The sequence below is a fragment of the Astatotilapia calliptera genome, chromosome 7 (assembly GCF_964374335.1).
Source record: "Astatotilapia calliptera chromosome 7, fAstCal68.1, whole genome shotgun sequence".
Lineage (NCBI taxonomy): Eukaryota > Metazoa > Chordata > Actinopteri > Cichliformes > Cichlidae > Astatotilapia > Astatotilapia calliptera.
The window spans coordinates 21,061,139-21,089,027 of NC_137428.1; the positions used below are offsets into that span (position 1 = coordinate 21,061,139).

Sequence of the window (27,889 nt, forward strand, 5' to 3'; positions counted from 1 at the left end):
GTACTTCCTCGAAACCTCAGGTCCGCGGTGTCAACCTAAACCGTACATGGGCGGAGCTGCCATACCACACCCCACCCTACCCGGGATCAGCGCAGAGCGCACAGTGGATGTTGGCGATAATCTCGCTGACAGGACGGCTGAGCTGACCGGCGCGCGCTCCTCTTCTCAGCTGTCGGTGAAACGCGTTAAATCACAGGCACAGGTCGGTGTCTAAAAGCCCGCTCTCCCGGGAGCCTGCGGCGAAGTCGCTACGGCGGCGGAGACTGAAAAACTTTCGATCCAGGTAAGTCATAAATGCTCTCTATGCATACTCCATATTTTATTATCAGGAACAAGTGTGCGTGACGTGGAGGTGACACGGCGCGCTGCCTGCGGAGTTATAAAAAGTGAGTGTAATAGGATTTAGTTCTGGATGAAGACATATTCCCTTGCTGACAGCTGACACGCAGGGGTTGAGATTGTCGTCCTCCCTCACGGTGTGGGAGGATGATGATGATGATGCGCGGGGTCAGAGGAGTAATGAGGTTTCCTGTGTCTGTTCCATGCTTTATTGGCTTTAAGTCTAGTTAGGAAAAGGTGAGGAAGGCCACTGGCCCTTATAGCCTCAAGCTGATCAACTCAGTACTGGATTACAGTGTTAGTTCCCTGCAGCTCACCGAGTCTTTCCGCTATTATTAGCAACCCACACTGAGGCTTTATAAAACCACAGCTATTGCGTGCAGATTGATGCTGTGATATAAAGTCCATGTAAGTTTCATCACTTCTGCCGTTTTGGCTTTTTTTGTCACGCATGCTGCAAACCAAGAAGTAAGGATCACAGTTGAAGAGCAAGGGCAGTGCGAGTGTTCCAAGATCCAGCCTGTTCAGTTTAACAGATATCATTTGTGTGTGCATGTTAGGTGCATGGTTGACTGGCTTTATATTAACATCAATAGTAGCTGGTGCTTTTGCGGCAACTGTTGCTATGGAAAAGGTTGTAATTGGCGTCGAAATTAGTGATGACTCACAAAAATTAAGCGCCTTCAGAACCTCTTTTCCAATGCTGTTTTGTAAGGGAATTACATGCTGATACACACTTCTTATAGTTTCCAATTAGGCATTCATTTTGGTCTCCCACCACTTTCCAAGTGCATTCAGCCCAGTTAGTTTATGCTTTTTAATATTTCACAAGATGTCAATATACACCCACTATAAGAAATGCACAAGGCAGCAGATACAATTAAACGCTGTTAGAGCCACCTACATCAAGTCTAACATATGCCTTAGATATTTAAGGAGACATTTCACTATCAGAAAATTGTTACAACATTAAAAACATGGAGCTTCAGACCAACTAGATTTGTCATAGAAGCTCACAGGAGACACTCGAAGGAATATTTCTCTTCAAAGACGGCCCTAGTGGTTAATAAATACATGTTATCCCCCTTATCGCACAAACCAAGCAAGGCCGAAGATCAGTGGGATCATTATTGCTGCAGGTAGTGAGGAGTGCGTGGTCTGACGTCCTTAAATCTCTTTTCCTGCAATTAAGTGGCTCAAAAACACAAGCGGTCACAGGATACAGGTTGGCCAAGAAAATGAGGCAAGTATAATTTCACAAGCGGCACCTTATAATGCAACAATGAAGTAAAGCTAAAGAAAAAAAGCTGTTCCTGAAAGAAAGAGGCAACCCATGAGGGATTTTCTCTGTGATCTGTACTTAAGAGTAAAGAGAGAGAGCAGGATCTGTTTTTACTGTTTTGGTTCTGTTTTAGCTGCTTTGCCTTTATTGATATGATAACAGATAAACAATGGACACTGCCACTGGTCTAAGCAGTTATCCTAGCAGCACTCAACAAGCCCAGTTCCGAGTGATGGATTAATGCATCCACAGTCTGTATGTAAAAGAGGATGGAAATAGCCTTTAGCAAAGGCTGTTGTGACACCTCAAGCTGAGCATTTTTGCCATTGCCGTCGTGGTGTTTCAGATTTGAAATTTTAGTATCTGTCTGACAAACAGAGGGACGCTGCACTGCCCGTAGTTACCAGCGTTGAGCACACATTACAGATTGTCCTGCTTTATCCATGGGCTACGGGCTATTTAGACAACAAATTCATTACACTCTCAGAAATAGAGGTACGAGAGAAGAAGATTTTTGTACCTATAGGTACATTTTTTAAAAATGTTCCCTTAAAAGTACAATACTGGTCTTTAAAAGTCCAGAAATGCCCCTTTAAAGGTACAATTTGAAATAAAGTACAAATCTGTACCATTTTGACCTGTACTGCAGTGACAGTGACAGAATGTGGTAATGGGTCAGCATGGGAAAATCTGGATGGGCCTGGTTAATTGTAAAATTCATATGAGATGTGAGTGTGCTCATAAAAGCTACATGTTATAATCAAATCTGTTGGTCCTCTCCTCTGTACATAAATTATCCTATGATGCAAAGAATATCTGTAACCTACCTTTGTGTAAGTTATGTTAAATTATATTTTAAAAACACACACAATGACATGCAGGCACAACCAAATGATGTTAAAAAAAACTGGTCCATTTCCATTTTATTAAGTTTCAGTTATAATTTTTAATGTTTTAAATCTTGGTTGTAGCCTTCAAAAACGTGAAATCATATTACTGTTATGTTTGGCCATTTACTTTTTCGCTTTTACTACATCCTAGAATTATTCATTAATTGGGAGGTTTTTATGGAATTTGCAACATCAAGTTAAACCGAGGTTCTTTGGAAGTTAAAATGTCAAGCAGATTTTTATGTTACGGTGACTACATTTTGTAAGTTACAAATATAGTTCGCCAAGACAGCATAACGGTTTCCAAACGCATTAATACCACAATGTCCATGTATCAAGTTCGCAACGCGCATTAGTCCCAAAGGCTGAAAAGCCAGCAGCGATGAGTGCTCCGCCTCCGCGCTGACTAGCGTTGACGCAGAAAATGACTCTCAGGGGGTTATCGACACGGAGGAGCTCCTTAAAAAGTTGATGGAAGAAGGCATTGATGTCAGACGACGAGGCGCAAAGGTTTAGAGGTAAGTCGGGTGTGATTTTGTGTTTTTATAAAAATTACAACGTGTAATTTTACAGTAGAGTTAGCAAAAGTCCGAAGAGCTAGCTTTAACATGGGTGAATGCTAGCAGTTAGCTAAGTTTTAAACAAAGAAAGGTACAAATGTGGACTATTTAGACTGTTGGTGGAATGTTCAACGTCTGTCTGCCCGCCGTATTCCAGTGTTTTATCAATAAATAGTCACTAACCGTGTACAACAATGTAAAAAAAACAATAATTTCTCAAAACATGCTAGTATGTAAATATAGGTATTAACAAAATCGTTCTCTAAGCAAAATTCATCCCATCTAACGTGTTTCCCGCTCAAAGGGATTTTAAACAATGGAAGGTACACATTTGTACCATTCCACCTACTTAGTGGGATTTGGGATTTTCGAATATGAGAACTGTAAGCTCTGCGCAGGGACACTGTCTGCAACCCAAGAATTGTTAAGATGATTGGGGAAACGGCTAATGATTTTTTTTGTCTCTAAATCTGATTATTATTATTTTCTGTACTAACTGATTAATCAATCTGTTTATTAGCTTTAGAATTTTTGTTCAAGGGTTAAAGCACTTTACATTTATCTCCAGTCTGTGTCTTTAAACATGTCAAAAGTTTAAATCCTCAATGTAAAATGTCATTCTTTTGTCTAATCTGCTCTTTTCATTTCCAGTTGTGTGATGAGGTTGATTTAATGCATCCCTGCCAAGACAACATCTGTCGCCGCTTTAGCGAAAACTTCACTGCTGTTCTTCAAATGACCAAGGATTTGCCACTGAAGAAGGTCTACATGGAGGCAAGAGAGAATGCACTGGCTGAAGACATTACAGGTGCTAATTTGACCTCATACAAATAGTAAATTTTGTGACAATTCATTTGCTCTCTCTTCCAAAGATAATTGATGTACCATAGTGCCATGTGAAGAGCATGTTAATGGGAATTTGCATGCTATCAAAATCTAATGAAGTGCATTTGCATCTGTATGACCTAGGAATTGACTTCAAGGGGGCACTTCTCTTGCCATCCATCTTCAAGGAGAAGATAGAAGATTTCATCATCCTTGGAGAGGTAAATGCATGATGCAATGCATAGCCTTTGGCCACAAGTTTCATTCTTGGTGTTTTGTTGGCATGGAGCTGAATTCAGCTGCGGTTCAGCATCACAGCTAAGCTAATGTAGGGGAAACACTGCTGTTAATCCACAGTGCTGCTGTGCTCTTGGGTTTTGTCTGGTGTTTATATAGATAGATAGACCTTTATTGTCCCCTTAGGGAAATTCTTCTTCACAGGTACTGTCACTGTCAGGGGTGATTGCTTTTGCCCTTGAATATTATGTCAAACTTTAGCAGCTTATCAAACACTACCACAACAGTCATTGGTCAAGAAGCTTTTTGTTTGGAGTATGGGCCATGTTTACAGGTTATCAGAATAGACAGTTTTGTTTTCTAGCAAATAAAGAAGGTAATTTGAGGAATCTGTTGAAAATCCACTTGGCACATATTGCTTAAACATACTGTATACTAATGTTTTTCTTCCTCTTCTGCAGAATACTCCCACGAGTCCATACCCAACCATTCGAATGAAGGATAAGAGTTGGACAACTGCCCTCTTAAGACAGTGTCGCCGTGTTGTGACAGTTGAAGGAGTGGATGTTTGCTCGTGCCGATCGCTGGATGAGGCCTACATCTCAGCATTCTCCACCTTCTTCGTGTTCAACATGACCTACCCTGCATACTTCAAGAAAACACTTGTCTTTCTTCAGAACTGCATTGTCAACATAGGAGACCAGGGAGACAAACCCCTGCCAGTAAGTGTCGCTAGGGTACTTAACCAACTCTATTAAATACGCCCCCACCCAAGTGTCACTACCTTATTGACTACCCAATGCTGATTTTGATGTATGGTCCTCTTCGCCCTTTGTGGTGTATGAGATATGAAAGCAAGCATCAATATTTCAAAAATCTAGCGAGTAAATGCAAAAACTTTGTAAACATCACTGCAACTCTTAGCAATCGTCATCAAATGAAACAGTGCTGGGAGTTTTCTTCAGATAAGTTGCTTGTTGACTTTGAACATTCACTCAGCACAAGTGTCAGTGTACCATTTTCATCTCTGCCAGGTGACTTACAGAATGCTCTGGAAATGAACAAAAGTTTTACAGATGTGCATTTTCAGGATAAAGTGCTTCAGCGTGTGTCTGCTATATCTGTCAGCAGTGTCAAATATGAACTTGAGGATGTTTTTGTAGTTGGCCATGTACACACTGAAGCCATACCTCAATTCTTTAAAATCAAGTATATTTTGAATGTTGATACTTGTTGGGTATTGTGTGGGAAACTGTTACTTCCTTGCACTTGTGAATGTCATTTCCATGCTTACCAAGTGGCAGTTGACAATGACTGGATCCTGTTCAATCCAGGAAATGAATTAGACTTTCAAGCTCTAGACACCTATTAAGTTGATGATAGGCGGTTTGTGTCCTTGAGGTATTCTGTGTGACGTGATTGCAAGAACATTTTTATGTATGTATGTATGTGTGCGTGTGCGTGCGTGCGTGCGTATGTATGTGCGTGCTTGTTGAAGTAGAGCAAAACATTTGTGTGGACAGTTTTTTAAATACATGCCATCTCTGTGATCCGTCAAAACATTGTGTTCAGGTGTTTAATGTCTTTATGTGATTGTTTACTTTTTTTCTTCTTTTTTTATTTTTTTATTTTAAATGAATGTATTTTTCTTGACATGTCCTATGGCAGGGGTGTCAAACTCAAATACACAGTGGGCCAAAATTCAAATCTAGAACAAGGTCGCGGGCTAACATTAATATTTATTGAAAAATATCTTCCTCCAGATATAAGAATGAATCTCTTCTTATGGACTCAAACAAGTTTTGGTGAAAAACTGAATGTGGAACAAGCAAAGCTTAATACTAAACAATGTATATATTAGCTGTATAATACCAGTAGGCCAGCTCTAATAGTAATTTGGTATGGCTTCGCGGGCCAAATGTAATTAGGCTGCGGGCCAAATTTGGCCCGCGGGCCAGAGTTTGACACCTATGTCCTATGGCAATATACGAATGTAATCAAGGATGTATTCCTGTGGTTGTTTAAGTGCTTTGATGTGATTCTATTATCGAAAATAAATGGTTAAATAACCAAATATTTTGAACTATTGGGGGTACATTTTTGTCTCTTTAGGTACGAAATAGGTTGTCGCTGGGGGGGTACCCTCATAGGTACCCTATTGTACCCTTTTCAAGGGAACATTTCTGTACTATAGTTTCAAGGTACATTTATGTCTTAGGAAAGTACATGATTGTACTTCAGATGGTACAACTTCATAAGGTACAAAAATGTACCAAGCCTAAAGGGTACAGAAATGTCCTTCAAAAAGGAACACCCCCAGCGACAAGCATTTGTACCCTTTTTGGTACACTTTGGTACCCCTATTTCTGAGAGTGTAGGAAAGCGATGACCGAGATTACGGAGCAGGGCTTGTTTTCCCACTTTCCCTTGTTTTTCAATGTCCGCACTTCTTTTTGAAACCAGAACATTGCCCCCTGTTAGCCATTAGAAAGAATGCAAGTTAAAGGCCCCCATCAGGCCCCACACACTGTATTTAAAAAAAAAACCAACAACAACTAAGAGTCTTTATGAGATATTTTAAATGTTTTACACCATTTTATGCACTATGCACCCTGTCTTGAAGTAGGTAAAAGAGCAGCTACTTAGCAGAGCACTTAAGGTGCCCATACCTTAGAATTAGTGGAGCTTAGAAGAAGTTTCAACAGGGAGGCAGCTTGCTGAATCTGGTTTTGGTTAAGATGGCTGGTCATTCTTTGATTAGCTAAGCAGATGTTATGGAAATGTGTCACACAGTCATGTAAATAAGTAATGGAAGAAAAGACAGGACTACAACAAGCTGGGTGGGCTTTTCAGGCCCATCTACGTATCAAAAGTTTTATGCTTTGATTGCTAAGGAGCATTCCAGATTCTCACTGTGCATACGATTTGCCCTCTGGTTGTCATTTAGTCACCTCTAAGTTAATATTGGCTTCAGAAAATGGTGCCTGCCCATTTCATATCACCAATGGTTAGTCGGCCTGTGATGGCTTTAAGTTGCTGAAAATAGGGAATGTGTAGACCCTAGAGCTGGGCGATATAAGATTTTTTCATATCACGATATGTTTTTTTCATTTCAGGCGATAACGATATCTATCACGATATAAGCCAAATAACTATATTTGTAAGATTTAAATGTGCCGTTGCTCACAAGTAAAATGTGAAATAATCAGCAGCTTGTTTTTATTTAAATATTTATTTCCCATAATAAATTCAACAGGGTAGATGTACTAAAGGAACATGAGACTTTTTCAGATAAATAAAGGCAAATATTGCAAACTACACAAAAGGCAGCCGCTAAAGCGTTTAAGTTTCAAAATAGAACAAACGAAACAGACTAAATTGTCAATTCCACTTAAAAACAAAATATTAATTCTAAAAATAAATCTTAGTTTGTTTTACAGAAGAACAGACAAAACTGACTAACTTTTGTCAATATCAAATAAACTGAGAACTAAAAGGAAATTCTCAATCTCTCCTTGTTGTATAGCTTAGCTTTTCAAACAGTTTTAACAGTTACTTTAGTCTGACAAAAGCCGAATGACGAATTAGCGCTTCCAGTCAGAGACTGAGGCTACGTCCACACGTACACGGGTATTTTTGAAAACGGAGATTTTCCGTTTTCGTTTTAAAAAATAATCCCGTCCACACATAAAGGCAGAAATGAAGGAAAACGCTGCTATGAATATGCCAAAGCAGCAGGTGGCGCTAGATTCCTAACCGTGCAGAAATGTTGGCCAATCAGAAGTCTAGAAGCCTCGGTGGGAAAAAGTAAACAAAGCTGCGGCATAGAAGCAGAACAGAGTCGTATGTGTGGAGGGACAGTAACTGTGTGTATATGTAAGCATTTAAACACTGCAGAGAGTACAATTAACAGTAACAGTATTGTAGAAATTCATTTCACCGAAACAATAACGTGGCGCACACCTTTGACGCTGCGTTTTCTCCGTTTTTCTAGTCCACACGTAAATGCAAAAACTGAGTTTTTAAAAATCTTCGTTTTCAGTGACCAAAAACGCCGTTTACGTGTGGACGAAAGGTGCAAACGCATAGAAAAATCTGAGTTTTCAAAAATACCCGGGTACGTGTGGACGTAGCGCATGCACCAGTTTATTGTATTTCCAGACTTGCTTTCGGCACAATTTACAGTGCATGCTACTCTGTTTTTTGTCAGACTTGAAATAGCCGAAATACCTTCACACTACGGAACTTCTCTGTCTCTTCCGTTCGACAATCTCTCCGGCATTGGAACCATCATCTGTTTTCTCTTCGGTAACCTTCGGTCACGCTCGGTTGATTTCTCTAGTCGGCTCACTCTTTTCCTTAATTACCCTGGCGGTAGGGTGGCTGGCTGCTTCCCAAACAAATACACATGTGCGGCTTGGCACTTACACTGTACGTAACAAGTCACGTGACGTGACGCTGTGGCTGTGATTGGTTCGGCTCTGCGCTACTTAATTTGGATTGGCTGTTCTTTTTTTTTTCTTTTTTTTTAAGAGGACAAGAGCGGCGAGGTCTATCGCGATAGTTTAATTTTTCTATCGAGAAAAGTTATATCGCGATACATATCATTTTCGTTCTATCGCCCAGCTCTAGTAGACCCCCTAAAGAGCAGTGTTTTCACTAGGAGAGAAGAAGTTCTTCCGCACATGATTGGGCCTTTCTTACTTTTCCAAACCTTCCATTTGGCACATAACACATGGAAAAACACAAAAAGCATAATACGGACTTTGATACATGTGAAAGTTGTTGCACTGACTTTATTCAAGTGATGAATAACCAGATTGGTGGGCTGTGTTTTTCTTTAAAAAGAAAAAGAAGAAGCCAAGCTGTCATTTTAGTGGGATGCCACTATATCCTAGTTACTGTGTAATTTAAGCCCTGCCAGTGTATTCAGTGTTATCGTGAACCTTTTCCACAAGTGCCACAATGACAATAAAAGCCTGGATCCCCAACAGACCTTTCGCTCTGCTGGTTATTTATGGCAAAATATGGACTGAAAACAGCTACCTACAGTACAGTGAACCTTCTTAAACACAAGCACGGGTCAGTGTAATTTGCCAACTGTGTGACTTAAAGTTTGTCCTAACAAGGTCAATTGAAGTGATCAAAGGCCATGTTTTTGTTAACTTCAGAGGTTGTCTTTTTTAGATTTGTTTAATTGCTGCGAAAACTGCTCTGACACAACTTTGCATGTCGTTTTTCTGCTGGTTTCTACCCTTGATTGTTCCTCGAATTCCACTGGAACTAGTGTTCAAACCGGTTTTTACTTCAGTACCAGGAAATGTGTTTGGTCTGTTCCAGTCTGAGCAGGAATGCAATCCGAGTGATTTATGGTATCTTCTTTATATATTCTTCACCCAGACTGTGCAGTAAGTCATGGTCAGAAATACAAACTGTACTGTACAGTTTATTATCCTTTTACAAAGATAATTAACTTTGCGAGCTAGATCATGGCAAACCTGCGGGCTTGTTAAATCGATATCTTCTCAACGATACTGCCCCGAAACGCTCAAATGTATTAGTGCCTCCGCAGACGTGCTTACGCCCCAAGGAGGGGAAATTGTTATTTTCTAAATAAGGACATAAGTGGATGCGTAGTAAATGATTGAAGATATGTTGGGCACTTTGCATGCTCAATCTCTATAACCTTCCAGGAGAGAAAGACAGGTTCCCAGAAACACGTCTCCCATAGCTCAGCTGTGTCGGTCAGGTCTCTTGAGAAAGTGTGACTCTGCATAAGAAAGGAATGTTCTTTATTCATCAGCTGTGCAAAGGTGAGCTGTTGTGCTGTGGAGCTGTTGTACAACCACATCAGACGATGCTTCACTGCTCGCATTTTACCACCTCATCATCCAGCACGTTTACCATGACACTGGAAGACTGCTGACAAACAAAAATCCTGAATGATTTATAATCTCTAGCATGAATCTATTTTCACAGTAACCCGACTGAGTGATTTTGGATATTTTTGTCATGCGTCATCTTTACATTGCGTGTGGAGATCATGCTAAAACCAACAGAAGGTTTATCGGGCATTGATTTCCCAGCTTTTCATTTTATTTCTATTTTTTAGATGAAACCTTATGCACAACAGCAACTCTACCACCTCTCTACACGTTTGCCTTTTTACCTTAGAGGTCGACAGTAAATGCAGTTACTTATTTACAGATCACGAACAGACATGTCTGGGTTTCATTCTCAAGACGTGCAGCATTTTTTTTTTTTTGAATGTTACATTACATGTTAGTGACTCGAATGCTGTTTTTTTTCCATAATGCATGATGCAGGTCTCATCATAGTCAGGAATGATATTAATAAGAGGCAAGATGTTAAAAAAGTACTACAGCAAACTTTAAAATTCATAAATGTGGTGGTAAAATCTTTTGTTTGTTTATTGCAAAACACACTTGAGAATCCATACAGTGAGGATTATTCAGTAATATTGAGGGAAGAGCTTCACTCTGTTGGCCAGCACTTTTCCAGCTTGGCAGCTTATTCAGTTTGGACTACTGGTTATGTAAGAAGGCTATATGCAGCAGGAGGCTAATCCAGTGCCTTGATCTTAATGCCAATTATCAGATCATGGTGACGTTAGTAAAATGAAGGCACCATAATAATAATATTTTTTTTTTTAAGTTAGTAACAAGTTAGTAATACTGTAGGTTAGCATACTACTACACATAATATGACAGCACATGCCCAAGCACACCTGCGCCTTACACCTCAGCACGTTGTTAATGTAGAATTTAGCTGTTGTGAAACACATGCCATTAAAAAACTTGACGTATTTCATGGAAAAAAGGTCAGTCTGTGCCTATGCTTGTCTAGTTTTGTGTTTTTTCACGGCGTGTGTTAGGTTGTCATTCTTAGAAATAGCATGTATGCAATTTTATTGCAGGGCTCTCATGTTTCCACCCATGCTCAGTGTCGGCGCATTAAAGCATGCGCAGCGAAGTACTTCACATCATGTCATGACATGTCAAGGTGACGGCAAACATGCCACGAACATCTAGGAGATCTCTTGAGTCAAGGCGGCACCTTTTAAAACAAACAGCTCAGTTTGGACACTTTGTAATGAAATGGTTATTTTATATTCTTGATTTTAAAAAAGTCTAATCACAGAACAGGGCCTCTGTCCTGTTTTTTATTTTTTCACATGCAAATAAGAAGCAAGTTGCACACTACCCTTACACAAATTTTCTCATTTTTGAATCTCCCTTTTTTCTAGTTTTTCAGAGCTTTGTGTTGAAGAAAAAGTGTTATTTGCATATTTTTGCATATGCTCAGGTTAAACTGCATCAAGTGCTCCCTTAAAAAACACACAAAAAGCACTTCAAGTGTGATCATGCCCCTCTTTATATTTGATCTTTTTCTTGGATGTACTGGTGGTTGGGGGTTGGTCAAAGGATCCTTGCATTTGACAGGTCAAATCCTGGCTTAACAAATGTTCAGGCCCAGCAATGAAAGAAAAGGGAGGCAGCATGTGAGATAACATGTGAGGGAAGTTTTTTTTTTTTTTTTCTGTCAGCCTTATCGCTCATGCAACATTAGCTCTCCCATCTATTTAACCTCTAACTAATACCCCCTGCATCTACCCTACCCCTGCCGTCCAATGGCTTTAGAGATAAAGGGTCGTGCAGAGTAATAACTGATACTACATCAGCACATGCCGAAGCAAATGCAGATTTTCCAGTCATGAGAAGATGAGTCAAGCCAGTTTCCAGCAAGGCAAATCAGCCTCCTGCTGTGTGTGTTGTCGGGGCAAAAGCCCGACCACAGATTATGCAATCAGTTACGCTGTGTGTGCCAGCTGGTAGAGGTAGTCAGAGACAGAGTGGATGCTTTTTTTTTTTAATCCTTAGTGAAACAGCACATTATCCTCTAGAAGGTGTTTCGTCTTTCATCAGTTTTTTACTCTTCGTTTACTCAGATACTTTGTTTACCATTTTGGCTTATGATTCATATTCATAGCAACTGATCGAAATGGTTTCTCAGCATAAACTGATCCAACGTATCCGATATTGGATATTTCTTTACCACTGACTATAACGTTATTTCACCTGTGGTTAAAATCTTTTCACACCGTCTGTTTCTAAATGCGGAGGGCTTTGAACTAATTTTAGCGCTGCATGTAACACTTCACCGTCAAACAGGTTAGTGTCACAATAAGAAACCACACGGGCTGCATGTTCCAGTTTTTGTTTGTCATTCAAGTGTGTTGTAACTCAATACAAGATGTGCAATCAACATTGTGGGTCAACTGATTTGTCCAGAGGGCAGATCAGACAAGTCCTCCGTCTTCACCTTTCTTTCTTCCTTTCCTTCTCTCGTTTTTTTCAGCCCAACAAGGTTTTGTGGTGCAATGATGACGAAAGTCAGAGAAGTTCTCCTGCTGTTGTTGCTGCCAGCCTTTGTGCCGCACACAGACGGAACGCGTAAGTGTTTTGGCTTGAAACTCAGTCTTAGCACCTTCTTAGGTTTCTGACAATGAGCTAAGATATCCGAGAGGTGTGATCTAGCTGGTTAACACATGAGCCAGATCTGCATAATTAATAAGCACTAAGCAACGCTGAGTTTCATCTGTGGATATTTTTTTTGTTTCATATTACTCTCAACTCACGTTAAAGTTTTATTTCTTTCATCTTCTCATCTAATTTAAAATTTCGCCTTTTTTCATTGCTTAGGCTTGACACACTGTTTAGGATGTAGTCTAGTAAATTCCTATGTTTCCTTGTTTCCATCTAATATCTGTCTTAGGTTATAGTTTACCTGGCAAGCCCACAGAGATCAAATGCCGTTCTCCAGAGAAAGAGACCTTCACATGCTGGTGGAAGCCAGGATCTGATGGGGGCCTGCCTACTACATACGCTCTCTACTATCGGAAAGAAGGGTAAGAAACTCGCGCAGAAGCGCCCAAGCTTGTTATAATTTTACTTCATGTTATCTAGTAGCCACAAACATTGAGTAATAGTTGTTTTTTTAGTTCATTCATATAAACACAGATCATAATATTAGTATATCAGGGCCCTTTACATAATGTATTATAAAGGGAAGTGTAAGCACTTGGCAATTGTTAAAAAAATGATTTTTCATATTAATAAAAAGAAGAGTTCCATCAGTACAGCTGGCACAATGGGATGTTCTTGTTTGTGGTTTATTAAATGGCAACAATCCAAACGGTGTCAGAGGATAAAGATTGCAAAGTGCTAAGAGGTGCCCGTGAACATGGATTTTTAAATACTTCAAGGTTGATACACATGTACAGAGAAGGAGTGGAATTACTAGCTTATTTAACTACAAAGTGAAAACACAGTTTGTAAACACTGTAAACAATCCAGGCAGGCCTTGGTCATGCAGTGGTTAATAAAGGTGTGATGGGGAATACTATTACGACTGGAGAACACTGGGACACTAAAAATCTACTATGAGTACACCGAGAAGACTGATTGGTAACAGGTGTTTTAGATTAAAACAAGTGATACTAATGAGGGCAAAGCAAACATTGAAAAAGGCAGGAAAACAATCAAAGGAAGTCAAACTGACAGGAATATAAGAAGGCAAAAAAACGACACCCCCTCCCAATAAAATAACAGAGAGAAAAATGAACAAAACTTATATTGTATGTTAGGCTGCATGTGTTGCATGTGAAGAGGCTGATAAAAACTGAGCCACACATTGACAAGAATGATACTGAACTCCTGATATGCAAAGCATATGGCCACATAGTGTCATGGTTTTACTGTGGCTGGACTCAGAGGGAATCAGACAAGTGACATGAAGTTTAAAAGGTTTATGTACAAAGTATACAAAATCAGTACCTGGCTGATGACCTGTGTGGAAGATGACCTCTGTATTCTGGAAAGGTGTGGGGAGATTAACAAAGGGAATTAGCAAAGTCGGGCAGAGAGAATCTGACTGCAGTAGCTCAGATTGTCTTTGAGTGTTTACTTGTCAGCAGTGAAAGTCGGACTGAGAAAGTGGTTATTGGCAGGAATCTGAGGGAGGCTGAGGAGAGTTGTTGGAGAGTGGTCCGGCAGGTGATTTTCAGGTAATTCCTTTTTTTCAGAGGAAGTCATGTAATTAAAACTGTGACTGTGATTACCCAGCAGTGGCTCTTAAACTAAAAAAAAAAAAAAAAAAAAAGATTGTCAGGGTGAGGTTAGCCTAGCGCTAGCACCCAGGGCCTCGCAAAATGCTTTCCAAGCTTTAGATATGAACTGGAATGGCAAGATGAGTTCTGGTTAAACAGGGTCTGACTATGTGGAGAATTGACGAGACAAAGCATCAGGTTTCACATTTCTGGAGCCAGGTAGATAAATTATGGTAAAGTTGAAATAAAGCCATACATATAAAGAATAGTTGCCACTTTGCTTGTCTTGAGTCATTTGGAGATAAACTAGGTTTTTATGATCAGTCAATACAATAAATAGTATTTAAGCTCTCACTGGCCAGTGCCTCCACTCCTCTAAAGCTACTTTGATTGCAAGTAACTCTCAGTTGAATACGTCATAGTTTTTTGCTGGAGGCAAGTGCCAAGAAAAGAAGGCATGCGGCTTACCGTCGGCTTCTGTACATTAGCACTGTCCCCACCCGAGAGACCCGCTTCAATAATGAATTGTTTTAACAGATCGGGATGGTTCAGTACAGGTGCAGAGTTAAACCTGTCTTTGATCATTTGAAATGTTTGATCTGCTTCCTACTTCCATTTCATTTAAATGGCCTGGAAAAGGAAGTGAGTCGGTTAATGGTACTGGAGCTTGACTATAATTCCTGATGAAGCAGCATTTAAAGTTTGCAAATCCAAGGAACCGTTGTAGCTGTTTCCAGGATGCGGAGACAGGCCTGTCAATTACAGCTTTCACCTCCGTCTCCAAGAAAAGTCACATGGTTAGCATGAATTCCACATTTTTTGGCCTTAACGAAGAGTTTGTTTTCAAGTAGTCTCTGTAGTACCTGCTTGCAGAGACATGAAGTTCTTCGAGGGTCTCAAGGTATCATCCAAAAAACAAACAAAAAGATGTTTCAAACGTCTCTTAAGACATCATTGACCAGGCCTTAAAGACAGTGGGGGCATTGGTTCAACTAAATGTCATGACCATATATAGTGACCTAATGGAATGTTAAATGCCGTCTTCCATTCATCCTCCTCCCGGACATGGAACAAATGATAAGCATTACGTTGATCTAATTTTGTGAATGCTGTGGCTCACAGGCTGAGGTGATTAAGGGAAAAGGATACCTATTTTTTACAGTGATTTGATTTAACCCTCATAGTCAATGCAGGGTCGCAGAATCTCTTTTATTTTCTACAAAGAAGAAACCCGCACCCACTGGAGTGGAGAACGGTTGAATGATGCTGCTGTCAAGGGAGTCCTTGATGTATTTATCCATGGCAAGGTGTTTAGGACCGGAAAGATTGTATAGACGGCTTGAGGGAAGAGGCAGGGTGGTAAGATGCAGAGACTGGAAATGGTCCCATTTTCTTGTACACGTTCTCTGACGTGGGTATCGATAAGGTCAGCAAGGGCTATAATTCCTCAAAACACTTATTGCAAGAGGCCAATTCATCCTTCATTTGCTCATTAAGGGTATCATAGAATGTCCATCTTAGGGCTTTTTTCTCCAACCCTGTCTCAGCCATTACCCTGGACTCAGTAGAACCTCTGCTACAGACTTTGATGCAGGTTGAATACATGTCAAGCTGCTTCTTCCTCATTTAGAGAGTGTTCACAAACTAACTTGAGATTTCTTAATGAATACTGTGTAGGACACAGACTCTATAGGGTTTCATAGTAAATATGCTTTAGTGTATTTGAGTGCCCAGACCCTTAACAGTAGTATTTTGTGAACAATTGTTTGAGAAGGCCCGTGGAGAGCACTGAAACAGTAGTGAGTACCAAAGCAAAAATCCACCCCAGTGACCTGGCTCTCCACCAGATAGTTCAGGTGAGATAGGGATGGCTGTGAAAAGGCAACTGCATCAGGAGAGGGCACACTGACCTGAACCGGAGCTTCCGGGATGGGAGAAGGTGACAGTTTGGAGTGAATTATTTACAGTGCATTACCCATCTGTTCTACCCACTGATGTGTTTCACGTAGCTGCTGAACTATAGATGTTAAAGCCTTCTCATGTTCACCTAATACAGTCCGTCCATGGGTTGTCTACATCGTTCTGTCAAGGTTTTACTGTGGCTGGGCCCAGAGAGCAAACTCAGGCAGCTGACATGAAGTTTAAAAGGTTTATTTACAGTCCACAAAATCAGTAAGTGGCTGGTGAATAGCAGGCCGAGAGAGGGGTTGTTGGTAGGCAGACTGGAATCAAAGGACGACTGAGGAGACTTGAAGGAGAGTGGGCAGGCAGGTGATATTCAGGCAAGTCCTTGTTTCCACAGGAAGCCTCAGAATTAGATTTGGTGTACTGTCACTGTCCGGTGGTAGCTCTTGAACTCCAAAAAGGTTGACAGGTGGGTGTCTTGATGAGCTTGCCAAGAATTCCAGATGGACAACACGGAAGTAGACAAGAAGCAGGAATCACTAATCGAAACAGCTGCAAACAAACGTCAAACATAAGGCTCTAATTTACCACCATACAATGGTGGTAAATGGTGGTAAATTTTACCACCATTTACTCTCCACCCATGGGCAGTGGCAGGAGCAATCCACCCATAACTCAACCTGAGAGCAAAGAGGAAAAGAAAACAGGGAGAACAAGTCTAGCCTGCCTTAAACCTAACAGAGAGAGGAGGGCAAAGTTAACGTTCCTCATATCTTTTACTAAGGCTCTGATTAGCTTAGCATAAAGGCCTGAAGGTGATGCACATCTATTTTGTCACTGCTCCCTGCCAAAAACTAGTCCATCCCTTAACCCTCTATGACATATAGTCCTTTTAGAGGGCTATGACTTTTGAGGTTCTTTTCCAACTATTCCAGTCTTCAATGGCGGATTATTCATCTTCCTTAATATAACACGTAAGCTAACTTACAGTATTTTCTAATACTCAGAGTACAGTAGAGAAGATATGGCAGTGGATAAACCATGGCATGAAGGCACCCAGAGGTTGAAGGCCACTTCCTGCTGGGAAACACTAGATCCTGACATTGATCTAGATGTTACTTTGGGCGATAAGAACTACCTAAACAAATTGGTTTAGGTAGTTGTGGTGGTGGTGGTGGGGGTATTTTTTTTAGTATTTATTTATTTATTGTCATTGTCAAGAACAATGAAATTGCGTTTGGGGCTTCCATACAACCCAAAAAAAAGAAGAAAATAATAAATACCCCTTAAAACCCAAGTGTACATATTTAACCCAGTGTGACTCCAATGCAATAAGACAATCCTTAGCAATAATGTTCGTAGAAATTCAGACAAAGACCTGAGAAACATGACAAAATACAACAATGCAACCCATTCAATATTATTGTACTGTGAGATATGATATCAGATATGATAGTTATCTATTTAAGAAAGAGGGGGGGGGGGGGGGGGGCAGGAGGGGGAAGAGAATAAAGATATGATGCACCAATGCAGACCAGTTCATTGCTATTAAGAAGTTGGATATGGTTATTGTCCGTGAGAGGGGGGCAGAGAGTTCAGGAGCCTCACAGCCTGTGGATACAGGCTGTTGGCCAGTCTGGATGTTCTGGCCTGTATAGACCTGTACCTTCTCCCTGAGGGCAGCAGATGGAAAAGGTGGCGCGCAGGGTGATGTTGGTCCCGCAGGATACTGTGCACCCTCCTCAGACAGCGAGTGGGGAAGATATTACTGATCTCTGGCAGACTTGTTCCAATATTTCTGCCAGCTTCTTTCACCACCCGCTGGAGTGCTTGCTGATCGGCCTTGGTGCAGCTGGGGAACCACACTAGAAATCCATACGTCAGAACGCTGCTGATGGCACAGTTGTAGAAGTTCAACATCAGAGATCTGGGAATGTGTGCGCTCCGCAGTCTCCTCAGGTAGTAGAGGCGCTGTTGGGCCTTCCGTACAACTGAGGTGATATGGTTGCCCCAGGACAGGTCCTCGGTCACAGTTACCCCCAAGAATTTAAAACTGCTCACCCTCTCCACCGCCTCACTGCCAATGAAGAGAGGCAGATGGTTGTTATGACCCCTCTTCCGGAAATCTACAATGATCTCCTTGGTCTTTTTGGTGTTTAAGACCAAGTTATTGTCGTGGCACCATGACTCTAGTTGTTGCACCTCTGTCCTATAGTTTGTCTCATCATTGTTGGATATAAGTCCGAGCACTGTAGTGTCATCTGCAAACTTAACAATGAGATTGGACGCGCAGGAGGAAATACAGTCATGGGTGAAGAGAGTGTATAGCAGAGGGCTCAGAACACACCCCTGAGGGGCACCGGTGTTGACCACAAGGGTGGAAGAGGTGTTCTTACCCACTCTGACACTCTGTCTACGGTTAGTGAGGAAGTCCACAATCCAGTTGCACAGAGAGGAGTTAAGTCCCAGTTGGTGGAGTTTGGGACGGAGTTTGTATGGCCGGATGGTATTAAAAGCCGAGCTGTAGTCTACAAAGAGGAGCCGTGCATAGGTGTTCCTGTGTTCCAAGTGCTTCAGTAATGTGTGCAGCACTGTGGCGATCGCATCCTCGGTTGACCGGTTCTCCCTGTATGCAAACTGGTGCGAGTCCAGGGATGGTGGAAAAGCAGCTCTGATGTGTTTAATGACCAGTCTCTCCAGGCATTTGGCGGGAATGGGGGTGAGTGCCACAGGTCTGAAATCGTTCAGACATGTGACATTTGACTGTTTTGGGATGGGAACGATGGTTGCTGCTTTGAAACAGGATGGTACCAGTGAACAGGACAACGAGGTGTTATATATAGAGGTGAAGACGTCCGCCAGGTCCGCAGCACAGTCTTTTAGCACCCGGCCCAGCACTCCATCCGGCCCGGCCGCCTTCCTGGTGTTAATGCTCCGGAACACACGCCTCAGCTCATGAGTGCTCAGGACCGGAGCAGGGTCGGTTGAGGGGAGAGGGGACAGGACAGGGTCGGTGTTCTCCCTGTCAAAATGGGCATAAAAGAGATTTAGATCCTCAGCCAGAGTAGAACTGTCGGCTGAGGGTGATGGTGTTCTTCTTTTGTAGTCCGTGATAGCCCTGATGCCCTCCCAGACCTGCCTTGGGTTTGTGTTGTTCTCAAACCTGGCCTCGATACGCCTCCTGTGCTGCTGCTTGGCAGTCTTGATGCCTCTTCTCAGGTTGGCCCTGGCAGCACTGTATGCCTCCTGGTCCCCGGATTTGAAAGCGTTGTTCCTTGTTCGAATAAGTTGTTGAACTCCGTGTGTCATCCAGGGTGGATTATTAGGGAACACACGGAATCGTTTCCAAGTTGTTACATTGTCCACACAGAAACAGATGTAGTCCAAGTTTATGTCTTTTGACCGTTTTCACAATAATATAATGCACCATGCTACAAAAATTGTTTTTGAGGTTTAACTGTGAAGCTCCTGAGATCCGAAACGATTTGGATATCATACATTTTTGCAATAGTGAACCACCTGTTTCACCAGCCTGAATATGTACTAAATATGTTAATCAGTAATTTTGTTCTTGCATATATTTTCTTGCACCACAACACAACGGTTTTGTGGGAAATTTCATGAAGAAAATAAAAAGTAAAAGATTTTTCATCACATATTTCACCTGTAAGAGAGACATCTGCAGTGAAATTGGCTGCAAATAAATGCTGCACTTTCACAAACCACAAACCTCGAAGATTCAGCAATTTCCTCTGCTGTGATGAAACTCCATCACTTTGTGATTTTGCTAGGAGAAACATATATTGCCGCTTTCAGTTCGGGAGCTTTTTGCCTCGAGTCAGTGGCTTCCAATCTCTGCTGGTGTTTGGACTGAGAAAAGAAATCTCAGACTGGCTCTTTAAACTACACGAAGAAGCTCTCAGTTCTCCACCGCTCTTGAGATTGTCTCCCTTTAACATCAGCTTTCCTGTTTTGTTCCCCCATACTTGTTGTACTATTGCAAGTGCAGCAGAGGTGTGCCTGTTTGTTTGGTTTGGTATGTGCAGGGGCGGGTTTCACTGCGCACATGTCATGTCTTAATTGTGCAGCTTGCAAACATGTATGTACCCAAAGTTTTCTTTAAGAAACTTAAATTGAATCATCATTATTTTAATTTGATGATCTTGCATTTAATGTTCTGCCTAAAATGCTTTATGGCGCAGATTTATTAGGATAGGTTTTTCCACTTAGTCAGTTTTGCCATGGTAATGGCCTGGTAAATGGCCTGTATTTATATAGCGCTTTTACTAGTCCCTAAGGACCCCAAAGCGCTTTACATATCCAGTCATTCACCCAGTCACACACACATTCACACACTGGTGATGGCAAGCTACATTGTAGCCACAGCCACCCTGGGGCGCACTGACAGAGGCCATGGCTTCCTGACACATCACATGTGCTTCTTTCAGTAACTCTATAAATAAATCAAAGTAATACCATTATAATGCTATATTATTGGTGTAGTATTTTGTATTGTTTCTCCTTTTTTGATGTCTTCTTGTATTCAACTTTCAGTTCACTGTGGTATAGTGTGTAGCAGCAGAACAAATACACTTTGATTAATTGGTTTGTGCAAGTTCTGCTCACCATAGAGATGACATGAGTCACTTTCCCCACGTTTTCTGAAATCAAACCAAAGTTTATTGATTTAATTTATTTTTTCCGTCTCCAGCTCGCATGCATTTGTCGCAGGCAGCTTTACCAGCATTCAGAGGCTCACATATTTTTCCTCATGTTGTCCGCACCTGAACATGTCCCCCGACCAGTCGTCACTAGTTACTGCGACAGCAGCAACAATTTGTTTCCCATGTTCTATATGCAAACACTCCCAGTTGTGTTCATTATGACACCCAGGTCTACTGGGATATGAACCTGCAGTTCAAACAGAAAACAATACCAAAGTTATTTTCTGTGTCTCCTTTAATTAAATACAACATCCTAGCAGCTTGACAGTAAAAAAAAAAGAAAGAAAAAAGATGGCCTCCACTTATTTTGCAGTCACACTTTCTCACCATCTGTCTCCTCTCGTCACTCTCACACACATGTGCAGTGTCAGGAATAGGGAGGATGTACACTGTTATTTTAATGTGGCTGTGCAAGCACAATGCCAGCGCACACCTGTGATTGCATGCCGCTCCTCTGCCTCTCTTGCAGTTCTAACGTAGTGCACGAGTGTCCTGACTACCACACAGCCGGGAAGAACTCCTGCTTCTTTAACAAGAACGACACCGTCATCTGGGTCAGCTACAACATCACCGTGGTGGCCACCAACGCACTGGGCAAGACCTACTCTGACCCTGTGGATATAGACGTGGTCTACATTGGTGAGGGGACTGGGGGCAGGGGTGGAGGGGTTTTCATAATTTCACCACAGGGATTAAAAAAAGCAGCTCCACAGCTGCTCGGCAGCACACTGCGCTACACTGTGGCAAATGCTCTTGGAGTTTAGTCACCCCCTCCCGTTATGCTGTAACTGCTCACTAAAGGTCACCTTTTAATGTCCACAGTGAAATTTCCTTTGCAGCGATTAAAGGACTAGCTGATGCACGATCTACAAAATCAACTGAAATTAAGTTTAGCATTAACTAATGCTAAATTAAACAAAGTTAAAACATTCTTGTGTTTTGAAATTGTAACAAGAATTTCTTTTACCTCCTTATCATTTATGAGCTTCTAATGTGTTTTTGGTGGGGGCCAGTCACACTTGAGCACATGCACGCTTGTTTACTGCAATGGAAAATCTGCTCTCTTTTCTCCTGCTTCAAAAATGCACACTGTCCAGTTATTTTAGACAATCATTTACTTCGCTAACAGAAATAAAGTACTTTAATGCAAGTAATTCAATACTTTAGTAAGAAGTAGTTCCATCCTTCAAAACAAAAAGTATATTCATGAAATATTTAAAATGGGAGAGTAAATTAACAGAGAAGTATTCATCTCGTCCTTGAGCCTCCTAAACTGGAAGTGTGTCGAGTTGTTCTGATCTGCTTATCTTTTTCTTTGTGTTACCTCACAATTGTCAGATATGTGTCTCCACGAGGATAGCATAAAGCCCAAACAGTGACATTTATCACTACTATATGTCATAATACACACATCGACAAATATGTTGAAGGTCATTCCTGCAATGCTGGTGGTTATCCGCTGGGAGTGTCCTTTTGTTAGCTGTGTAACAGCTGATAATTCACCCTGCAGTGTTTTCACCTGCTGCCGTTCACAAGCCCTGTTGATGCCTATTGGTTTTTTTGTTTGTTTTTTCAGTAATACAATCTTTATTCATTGTTGGATTTGCTGTTGCTCTGTCTTTCTTTCATTCACATTTTCTCTCTTCTGCTCCAGTCAAGCCTCATCCTCCAGAAAAGCTAGAAGTGACAGTAATGAAGGATCAGGGCTGGCCTTTTCTTCGAGTGTCTTGGGAACCACCTCGTAAGGCTGACACCCGCTCTGGTTGGATCACTCTAATCTATGAGCTCCGCGTCAAGTTGGAGGAGGAGGAAAGCGAATGGGAGGTACGTAGGTCTCAGCGCATTTCAGGGTGTGGTATGCTCTTTGAAGTATTTGCCTTTCAAATTTGAAACTTTGTTCTAGGCTGGTGTAAGGGAACTACACGATGTGTTAGTGAAAGGACAGGTTTTTGAACATTTCAAATCTGTATATTGGCAGCCTGACAGACTAACTGATTTGTGTGTTTCTGTTGACTATGTGTGTTTCCAGAATCACGTTGCGGGCCAGCAGAAGATGTTTAACATTTTCAGCCTGCGGTCAGGTGGTACATACCTTATTCAGGTGCGCTGTAAGCCCGATCACGGCTTTTGGAGTGAATGGAGTTCCACTTCCTACGTCAAAGTTCCAGAGTGTAAGACATCCGCCAACTGTCTTTTGCATTAACTAATTATTATATATTGTATAGGATATATTTATTTATTAAAGGAACAGTTTAACATTTTGGAATCTATATTACAGCACTTTCTTGTTGAGAGCTACTCTTATAATCTGAAGCACTCAGTTAGTTTACCTTAGCATGAAGATTAGAAGTTAAAGAAGGAAGCTAATCTGGCTCTTTGCAAAGGAACCGGTTTAACCAATTTAATTATCACTAGAAATCGTATTCCTTCATTGTGGTTTTACTACCTTTTTTTGCAGGATATTTATTTTTCCAAGGGGCCACATGACAAACCGGAACTGGACGGTCGCACCAAAAAGTGGAATTCTGCTCAGTATTATAATATTTATAAGTTTGTTGGTACGGCCCTCCACAACAATCCCAGTTGTCATGCAGCCTCTTGGGAAAAGTATTTGTTTGCCTCGCTTTAGCATGATGTAATGATAATAAACCCAGGAAGAAGAAAAAAAGATGGATACTGCGTTGTTCTGCTGAAGCACCCACACATTGTTATGTTGCGTCTTTCAGATCTCCATCGGGAAAAGTCTGTCTGGATCCTCATTTTAGTCTTTTCTGCCTTCATTTTACTGATCCTCATATGGCTGATACACATGAATAGCCACAGGTAACAATGATCTTCTTAACCACTTTGCTTTGTTAAAATGCTGGTTATTATTTATTTAAATGTATTGTTTCTGTGCAATTTCAGAACGTAATAAGAAAGTACGCCCTCAATCAGATACAAGCTTTTATGTATAAGGACAAAACAACTGTGATGATGTCTTGAAAGGTTAACGCAAACTCATATTAACAACAGCAAATGACAAATGACATGTCCCTTATTTAACAAATATTAAGGCAAAATGCAGAAATTACTGCTTCTATAGAAATTAGGACGGTAAGTAGCAGCCAGCTCCTGATAATCAAATGCAAGTGTGACGAACAGAGGTTTTGTCAGATTTGCTCCACAGTACCACATTTAGTGAAAAATAAACACAGAATTTCAGCACAGGGACCTCATAGCACCTGTCAAACACAGCGGTGAAGGGCTGATGATTTGCGCTTGCTTTGCAGCCATAGGGCCTGGGCATCTTTCAGTCAAGGTCGATCATGAATTCCTCTGTATACCAAAGTATTCACACGTGAGGCCATCTGTCTGACAGCTTGGCTGAATCTAGGTCATGAAACAGGACAATGATCCCAAGCACAGCAGCAAATCTACAGTGGAACGGCTGAAAAAGAGAAATTAAGAATTAAAGTGCTGTAATGGCCCAGTCTCAAAGTCCAGCCAGACCTCAACCTGACTGAAATGCTGTGATGGGACCGTAAAAGAGCTGTGCATAAATGAATACCTGCAAACCTCAGTGAAGAGAAGCAATGCTATAGAGAAGAGGGTGCCAAAATTCCTTCACAGTGAAATGAGAGATTGACAAAGTCCCAAAGAAAACAATTACTTTAAGTTATTGCATTAGTTTTATTCATTTTTTTAAAATAATTATAGAGTGTAATAAGTCATGAGCTTTGGTCCATCAAAGCTTGCATTTACCTGAGCTTTAAGACCTGCTAAGGACTACATAGTTATTTTTAACACTGTGATATGCAAAACCTTAGAATTGACTGAGGATGTGATTATTTTCACCATGACTGTACTTTGTCATATGTTACATAAGCCCAAAGCACTCTTCACACTTACATTTAGATCCTACGGTAGAATATTATTACTAAAATACTGCAATTACTTAGCTATCAAATTATTTGAAATTCTTTACATTTTCTTATGAGTTGTGGCTGAATTATCCCTTTACCTCAAGAAAAATCAATACTCCACACTGGTGCCCATTTTTCACACTGTTCTGTAAAACCAGACATGGCTAAAGGATATTTCTGTGCAGAGACTTCAGTCCTTCCTTTGTTGTAAAAAAAAAAAACCACAGAATGATCTTATTCACGTGTATAAATTTCCATTAGTAGGAAAGAAAAATCTGATTAAATGTCTCACAGGTAATCAACTATAAATAACTGTATTAGCTCATGCGATAATGTGACCATTCTGGGCTTTGGTAGCATACTGCAAGTAAAATACTGACTATAGTCATCACATCTGTGATATTCAACTGCTGCTAACAAAGCCTTTTGTGTGTCTGTGTGTAAAGTCTGAAGCACTGCATGCTGCCGCCAGTCCCTGGTCCTAAAATCAAAGGCTTTGACAAGCAGCTTCTCAAGGTAAAGGGGTAACATTATGAACACTGTCTCGATGGCTACTTATTCAGACAAAATGTCTATTTGTATAGTGGTCAAAGGAGCTTGCAAAGAAAAGCGTCTGGACTTGTTTAAGTTGCTTGAAGACGTTTCACCTCTCATCCAAGAAGCTTCTTCAGTTCTAAGGTCAAATGGTGGAGAGTCCCAGATATAAACCTTAGTTTTATAGTCTTCAAGCAACTTAAAGAAGTCCAGACGCTTTTCTTTGCAAGCTCCTTTGACTACGATGACCTGGATGACTGAGAACCTTCACAGACATATTTGTATAGTGCTTTCTAATTGCATTGAGTAGTTTTACTCTTTGTGTGCAGAGTGGCAAGTCTGACGAGGTGTTCAGCGCACTGGTGGTGTCTGACTTCCCACCAACCACGTCTAACTATGAGGACTTGCTGGTAGAATACTTAGAAGTGTATGTGCCAGAACAGCAGGAACTGATGGTCGACGAAGGCAAGGATCATGACGGCTGCCTGAAATCCATAGGCTCAGCATCCGACAGTGACTCTGGCCGGGGCAGCTGTGACAGTGACAATCTGTTGATGGATAAGAGTGGCGCGGCAAAAGAGGAACAGCAGCAACAAAATCAGGAGGGAGATCAAATTGGGACGGAGACACAAGGGCCCAAAGAAGCCTGGGAGAAGGAAACGATGCTATGTGCTAATGAAGATGTAGTTAGCCCCGATGCATCAAGTAAGAAGGTTAAGACCTGGCCTTCTGTGTTTTCCCCAGTGACTCCTTACAGCCTAAGCCCACTGGATCCACACAACTCACTTGAGATGCACAAACAGAATTGCCTTTCTGACACCCAGTTTCCTCCGGGCTCCCCATCCTCAGACCACTGCATCAAAAAGGCTCTCCAATCAAGCTACTGGGAGGTCTGCTTTAATAATAATCAACCTTATCCCCAGACAGATGTCCACCAGCAACTCCAGGCCCACAGCGATCGCAACATCTCAGCCATCAATGACGGAAATGCGCCCAGGAATCTGCTGTTGCCCACCCGGATGACTGAGTATGTTGAAGTGCAAAGGGTCAATGAGGAGAATAAGGTGCTTCTCCATCCTATTCCTTCAGGCCATACCGGTGAAGAAGCCTGCTCCTGGGTAGGACATGGAGACAACTACAGCAAAGTGAAAGGGGTAAACAGTGACAATGTGCTGCTGCTCCAGAGAGAGGTGGTGGAAGAAGAGAGCATGGAAATGGCTGGAGCAGCCGAGAGCTGCTACACATCTTCCATCGCTATTAACACTCCTAAGTCAACAACCTGCAGTCACATTGCCCTGCCGGTCCAGGAGGAAAGGGTTCTGGCAGTAAGTGGGTATGTCGACACTGCCACTATGTTCTCCCTGGACACTTAGCAGACATGCCAGCCCAAATTGGCAGTTGTAGAACATTGCAAGAGGCGGGGACTGAAAGATACGAAAAAGCACTAACACTCCTTAAAAAAAAAAAATTGCCAAGACAATGTATATTTATTTTTTTATCTTCTTCTCCTGTAAGAGACATGTCTTTGCTGAGGGCAGAGCAGTAACACACTATTGATTATCAAATAATTGTTATTGAATATCTTGACTAATGCGCTTAATTGAGTTTTGTAATTCTTCTAAAAATCCACGTGGTACTTTATATGAGCATCCTGATTGTACTGGATGTCTATCATGAACCATCCTCTCTGGCACATAAACGTTGTTTTCATCGATCCTATTGATATACCATATAGTAATTGTGATTATCTGTTAAAAACTGCAGAAACCCCGACCTTCTACTTTGTCTCAGTATTTTGTATGTGAGTGTATTTTCCCTTTTCCTTATAGATACCAACACTACATTTTTAAGCTGCTTTCTCTAAAGCTACAATATGTATAGCATTAAAATTAAAAACAAACACAACAAAACACAGCAAAAGTGAGAATGTACTGCTCTATTTTTTCATTCAGAGAGAATGAGAATGTTTTTCTGTAAATACACCTCCTGCAGTTTTAATCTGCAAAGATATTTAGATTTTTGGAAGGCGGAGTAGTGTTGTATTACTTGGTATGGTAACGTACAACACTGCTCTTTATTCCTGTATGCACAGATGTCTGTATAGCCTACACGTACCTATATAAATATATGTATAGTTTTAACATGAAATGTAAAATCTTTGTGGAAAGTCATGTTTATAACAAAATAAAAAAAAAACTCAGTAATGGAATTTTGTTGATTTTTTTGTGTCCTAATTTGATAATTACATATGTGTAATTATTACTTGGCTGACAACATTAGTAATGAAAATACATGTGGAAAAGTATGCATTTACCCAGCAGCAAGCAGGGGTGGCATGTTGTTTAGAAGCAGCCCAGCATAAGGTGGTATTCAGGCCCCTGGATTGCTTTGCAGAGTACTCATTAATAATTGCAAATATTTACCAAAATGTTATTGCAGTGTGGTGATCCAAGCATTACTACACTGAATTGGTAAAATATCAAAAGATCAAAGAATTTCATACATTTCAATCATAGAAAAGTAAAATCTAATTTTTGTTTAGTTACTAAATACATACTA

General features: G+C 41.1%; 2 protein-coding genes across 2 annotated transcripts; both read left to right on the forward strand.

Moving 5' to 3' along the window:
* The first annotated feature begins 19 nt into the window (after positions 1-19).
* prlra (prolactin receptor a) lies at positions 20-27,539 on the forward strand. The gene is made up of 9 exons (XM_026173584.2): positions 20-283; positions 12,513-12,607; positions 12,930-13,062; positions 21,361-21,530; positions 22,546-22,715; positions 22,921-23,062; positions 23,618-23,714; positions 25,243-25,312; positions 25,660-27,539. The coding sequence occupies exons 2-9, from the start codon at positions 12,535-12,537 to the stop codon at positions 26,701-26,703; spliced, it is 1,899 nt and encodes a 632-aa protein (XP_026029369.2). The 5' UTR covers positions 20-283; positions 12,513-12,534; the 3' UTR covers positions 26,704-27,539.
* LOC145430000 (uncharacterized) lies at positions 2,852-6,207 on the forward strand. The gene is made up of 4 exons (XM_080304190.1): positions 2,852-3,029; positions 3,723-3,879; positions 4,041-4,117; positions 4,595-6,207. The coding sequence occupies exons 2-4, from the start codon at positions 3,744-3,746 to the stop codon at positions 4,889-4,891; spliced, it is 510 nt and encodes a 169-aa protein (XP_080160316.1). The 5' UTR covers positions 2,852-3,029; positions 3,723-3,743; the 3' UTR covers positions 4,892-6,207.
* Positions 27,540-27,889: the final 350 nt, after the last annotated feature.

Bases quoted from the DNA above. Each gene is read 5' to 3' on its own strand.
- LOC145430000 (XM_080304190.1), top strand. From the start codon at position 3,744: ATGCATCCCTGCCAAGACAACATCTGTCGCCGCTTTAGCGAAAACTTC. The intron at 3,880-4,040 runs GTGCTAATTTGA...TGTATGACCTAG, and splicing joins ACTGGCTGAAGACATTACAG to GAATTGACTTCAAGGGGGCA. The intron at 4,118-4,594 runs GTAAATGCATGA...CCTCTTCTGCAG, and splicing joins ATTTCATCATCCTTGGAGAG to AATACTCCCACGAGTCCATA.
- prlra (XM_026173584.2), top strand. From the start codon at position 12,535: ATGATGACGAAAGTCAGAGAAGTTCTCCTGCTGTTGTTGCTGCCAGCC. The intron at 12,608-12,929 runs GTAAGTGTTTTG...TATCTGTCTTAG, and splicing joins GCCGCACACAGACGGAACGC to GTTATAGTTTACCTGGCAAG. The intron at 23,063-23,617 runs GTAAGACATCCG...TGCGTCTTTCAG, and splicing joins CTACGTCAAAGTTCCAGAGT to ATCTCCATCGGGAAAAGTCT.